This window comes from Pholis gunnellus (genome assembly GCF_910591455.1).
Source record: "Pholis gunnellus genome assembly, chromosome: 6".
Lineage (NCBI taxonomy): Eukaryota > Metazoa > Chordata > Actinopteri > Perciformes > Pholidae > Pholis > Pholis gunnellus.
Genome location: NC_136532.1, coordinates 3,256,011 through 3,261,124, shown reverse-complemented (window position 1 = coordinate 3,261,124; position 5,114 = coordinate 3,256,011). Strand labels below are relative to the sequence as shown.

The window sequence follows — 5,114 nt, the reverse complement described above, 5'->3', positions numbered from 1 at the left end:
TGTATCAGGAACAAATATGTTGGCCTCATATATTATCAAAGCAATACCTCCGGTCTTGAGTCAGTATTTCCTGAGGTGTAATTCCCCGGGGAGTGTTGTCAGTTTTCTCCCATTCTCCCATTAAGGCCCCTGCCACATTCGCACTGTAGCATCTTTGGCTATGAGCCGTGCCGCCATGTTGCACCTTGTTAAACAAAATGCTTAATCTACACACTCTTGTCACAGCGTTAGAAAGCACATTGCTATGACCAGAGAATAGGTCATTAACACTGATTCACTAGATTTCGTAACAGGCTAATGGCTTGATTTACACCGAAAGGACAGAACGGGCTTGTGCTGAACTGTGATTGCAATAACTTTATTTATATAGCAGCTCTCAAAAAACAGTTGCAAAGTGCTTAACAATAAAAACATTTATGCAAATAAGACGCAGAACCCAAGAGGTACAAAAAGATGGAAGAAATTGTACAAACAAATAAAATCGATCACCACATCGATCAGCTTCAGTGATTGGCTGAAACTTGATTTGCTCTTCCTGCCCTGTGACCTGTTGTCTGTGGTCAGACACTCCATTCAGCCTGTTCTCCCCCAGCTGGAAGCCTGTCCCAGCAACATGTATTACCTTCTATGAGAAGTGGTTTCTCTCACAGTGCACAATGCATTCACTTCCTGTCCTTTTAGTTTAAACCTTCCACAAGTAAACATATTGTATCACAGAATATCCATCGCTAGGAGCGCTTTTAAACAGATTTCTCACACTCACCAAGCAGGGAGTTCCACAGCTGAGGAGCCTGAACAGAAAAGGCCCGGTCACCTCTAGTGACGGAGGAAAATGATTACATGATTGCAAAACGGGACTGCCCAGCTTTGGTAAACTGAGTGACAAAAGTCAGTCTGGAATAAATCAAATATTTTTTCAATATGAAAATTGAAATTGTGACATTCCCACCTTGACGTTACCGTGCTGCTCACAGTGGATTAGTCATCAACGCACCAGATGAGTGAGATCAACACATTCTTCGTGGTAACCATCAGTTTGTCACTTCAACCAAATAGTTTACCTCTACTCAGTTGAACTAAGCAGGGATCAGACACCTGGATCAAGTGTTAGATGCTAGAACCTGATCTTATCTGGGACTGAAAACATGTGGTTGAGTTTGGAGAGTTTTAATAAACAATTTCAACATCTGATGGTAAATTGTTTACACAATCAGGAAACAATCTCTTTGTCTCACATAATGTCCATCTTTACTTGAACAGCCAGCAGCATTCAATACACGGAGCTTTTCCAAACGGGTCACTGTCTATTTTGCACGTCCTCCGACTCCTCTTGCAATGTTGTCGTTGGTTTCAGCAGCCTCCTTCAGTGCCTGCATCACCAGAGCGTTCCTCTTCCTCGTCTCTTCCATCCTCATTGGATTCGATTCAGGCAGATTCTGATGGGCGGTAAGCAAGAGGCAGAGAAATGTAATCAATTACTACATTGGACCACATGAAATAAAATGTTGACAACACATGCAAAGAAATTAGGTCAACATTTTGTGAGACAAATTATAGAACCTATTAGCAAACATATTTCACTTGTCCATTTCAGATGTAAAAATAGCTTTTATACAAAGCTGCCACACACCAGTGGGTGGCATCACCACGACTACGCCCACTTCTTATATTCAGTCCGTAGTATCGGCAACAAAGACTAGCAACTAAAGCTTTTGCAGGTCTTAACATTAAACAAGCAGCTTAAAGCTGCTTTCATGTAATTTAAGCTTCTGTCCATCTTTTTTATTTATTGTGAAAAATTAAACAAGTCAACATGAGAGCGTACTGATCCCTTTAGCAGACGGTTTACTGTCAGCTCATTCATTTAGACTTGGGTTCATTGCAAAGTAGGATTTTACGTACAAGCAATTTGCCTTGGCATTTTTGTGAACAACATTAACATAGTAAGAGAAAGTAAAACTAGAAATAACTGCAATCATCAAGAATTAGATATATAATTATCTATATATACAAAACGAATGGCTTTTATGTAATACATAGAATATCTTGGCCATTTTCTCACTGATGATTTGAACGATGACAGAGATATAAATAGAAAAAGGAGAACACTGCCCACTGTCAGTGTCCCCAGAGGACCAGCCACTGTCAGTGTCCCCAGAGGACCGGCTATTTTTAGTGTCCCCAGTGGATGTGAGGAAAACCCTGATGAGTGAATATGCCCAGTAAAGCTGCTGGGCCTGATAACATCCCTGGTCCTGTACTAAGAACATGTGTCAACCAGCAAACTGATGTCATCACTGATATTTTCATCATATCTCTGTCACAGGAGAGTGTTCCCATCTACTTCATCGTTCCTGTACCTAAGAAGTCTGCAGTCTAAAGCAGCGTCCCCAACCACCGGGCTGCAGACCGGTACCGGGCCGTGGGTCATTTGGTACCGGACCGCACAGAAAGAATACATATTATATCATTTCCGTTTTTATTGATTATCAGAGTCTGAAAGAAGTTTTATTTTGAAAAATGACCGGATTCTCTCGCAATTTCATCCGCCTGTGCCTCTTGACACATGTCAAGACGCGTGATACGTTACCTCAAAAATTAAGCCCACAAACTAGCGAAAATGAGTAAAAACGTTGAGAGCTTCTTTGCAAGGGGGAAAGGCCACTAAGGAGACAGAAGAAGAGCCTACAACTTCCAAGAAAGAAAAAAAAGCTTCATTTAACAGACAATATCAGGAGTCTAATCAAATATCAGGAGTAATTCTCACGCGCCAAATACTCAAACCCAAACTCTCCCAGCTCACTGTGCTGGCCTCCACCTGTCAGTGGATCACAAACTTCCTGACTGACAGGACGCAGCAGGTGAGGCTGGGAAAGTTCATATCCAGCACCCGGACTATATAGGGTTGTGTGCTCTCCCCACTGCTCTTCTCCCTCTACACCAACGACTGCACCTCAGAGGACCCGTCTGTTAAACTGAAGTTCGCAGATGACACAGCGGTCATCGGCCTCATCAGAGACGGTGATGAGTCTGCGTACAGACGGGAGGTTGAACAGCTGGTCCTCTGGTGTGGTCAGAACAACCTGGAGCTGAACAAGCTCAAAACTGTGGAGATGACAGTGGACTTCAGGAGGAGCCCCCCAGCACTGCCCCCCCTCACCATACTCAACAACACTGTGTCTGCTGTGGAGACCTCCAGGTTTCTGGGATCCACAATCTCCCAGGACCTGAAGTGGGCCCCCAACATCGACACCATCAGGAAAAATACCCAGCAGAGGTTGTACTTCCTGCGCCAGCTCAACAGCCTGCTGCTCAATGTCAGTAAAAGCAAGGAACTGACTGTTGATTTTAGGAGTGAAGACACACACCCCTGTCTGCATCAATGGAGCTGAGGTGGAGCAAGTTATCAGATTTTAGTTCCTGGTAATCAGCATCACAGACATCCTGGTGAGGAAAGCGCATAAACAACTGTATTTCTTAAGTAAGATTAAGAAAGCAAAATTACCAATTTTTACAGGAGGAGCAATAACAATCATCCTGACTGGAAACATCACAAACTGTTGTGGGATGTGCACCCAAAACCCACCCAGACACAACCTGTTCACCTGCTGCTGTCTGGAAAGAGATACAGAAGAATCAGCTGCTGAACCACCAGACTTCACATATTATATAGTTTAGTATGTGTTCTGTCAATGTCAAATATTTGAGCTTTCTGCACACCTATCTTTTCAGACGGACAGTGTTTCCCTGATTTGTAATGTTAGTATGTTGACCATATTGCCCAGAGATTGTTTTGTTGCTGCTGTTGCATTCCACCTGATGCAAATAAAACAATGCACAGGAATGCACTACTGGTTTTTTGTGCAGCAAATGGGCTCCAACTGCATTTCGTTGTGCAACCCTGTGTTGCATAATGATTACAAATACATTTTCTTTTGAATGAGTGATGAATTGTTTTAGTTTTATCTTGTAGGTCTTATTTTCTTTCTTTTGACATGGAACCTCTTAAGAGTTTAAAATAAAATGTAAATTGAATGAATGCAAGCTTTTAACAAATAAAAACGATATCGTGCTTGACTGGGACTACACTAAAAGTACAGAGTACACAAGGTATTTAAAAGACTTTTGTTTGTTCACACACTGAGTGTTATCCCGATGAATCACCTTGAGGAGCTCTCTCCGCCTTTCTTCTCCTGGAGATATGATAGCCCACATCCCATAGCCAAGCCCCAGCAGAGCCACCAGTGCACCGGAGCTCAGGATGGTTCGCATGGCGCTCATCCTGGAGCGAGTGATGGAAACACAGTATGTGCCTGATATCTGAGTCTTAGTGGCCGCAGACACAAATCACTTGCCGCATCTCGTCTGTTTAGTTTGGTAATGTCGGACACGGCAGCAGCAGTGCACCCTGGGATAGCTGTCTTCTTCTTCAGTTTTAAACGGAGCCCTGTGTATTGCGCCACCTGCTGGGTGGAGTGTGCGTGGGGTCACGTGATGCGGACACATTTACAGGGAAAGGAACGAACGAACTAACAACTGTGGGAAAAGTAGCTTCTTTCATTGAGTAAAAGTAACAAGACCAACGTCAAATGCCCCACCACTCACAAACCCTTCAAGTCATGCATTCAAAATTCTACACTAAAAGCATCAGTGCAAGTCCCGAATTCACTGTCTCAGTGGTGTCCAGCTTGCAGCCATGTTGAGTTCTTTAAATCTCTACAGCTCCACCAAGATGATCCATAATCTTTGTGACTGTTGGCCGACGTGTTTCTCTGTATGTTCTCTCCTTCCCTGAACTCTTCTGAAAGATAACTGTGCTTATCTAGCAAACGTGTCACGTAGCTATACTTCACCCTGTAGGCTAATAATCCACATTTAATACAACCATTATTATTTACCTCACTCACTAGAGTAATCAGAATTACAGCACTATGTGCGTCCTAGGCAGAAGATACATGACGGTGAACTGCCGCCACCCACTGCGCATCATGGACGTTACTCTGTGTGCTGTGCTTTTCCTCACGCAGCTAAGAATCAACCAATGAAGAAGGAGCATTTCGGAGGTTTTCCGCTTTCACCGAAGTTCTTGACAGATCCGACTTCAGCTTGAAATA

At 43.3% G+C, this 5,114-nt stretch overlaps 1 protein-coding gene across 1 annotated transcript; it reads right to left on the bottom strand.

The window, feature by feature from the left end:
- Positions 1-342: 342 nt before the first annotated feature.
- On the bottom strand, positions 343-4,931 carry uqcc3 (ubiquinol-cytochrome c reductase complex assembly factor 3). The gene is made up of 2 exons (XM_079161854.1): positions 4,165-4,931; positions 343-1,436 (listed from the first exon to the last, which is right to left on the bottom strand). Exons 1-2 carry the CDS (start codon positions 4,279-4,281, stop codon positions 1,305-1,307), a joined length of 249 nt encoding a protein of 82 aa, XP_079017980.1. The 5' UTR covers positions 4,282-4,931; the 3' UTR covers positions 343-1,304.
- Positions 4,932-5,114: the final 183 nt, after the last annotated feature.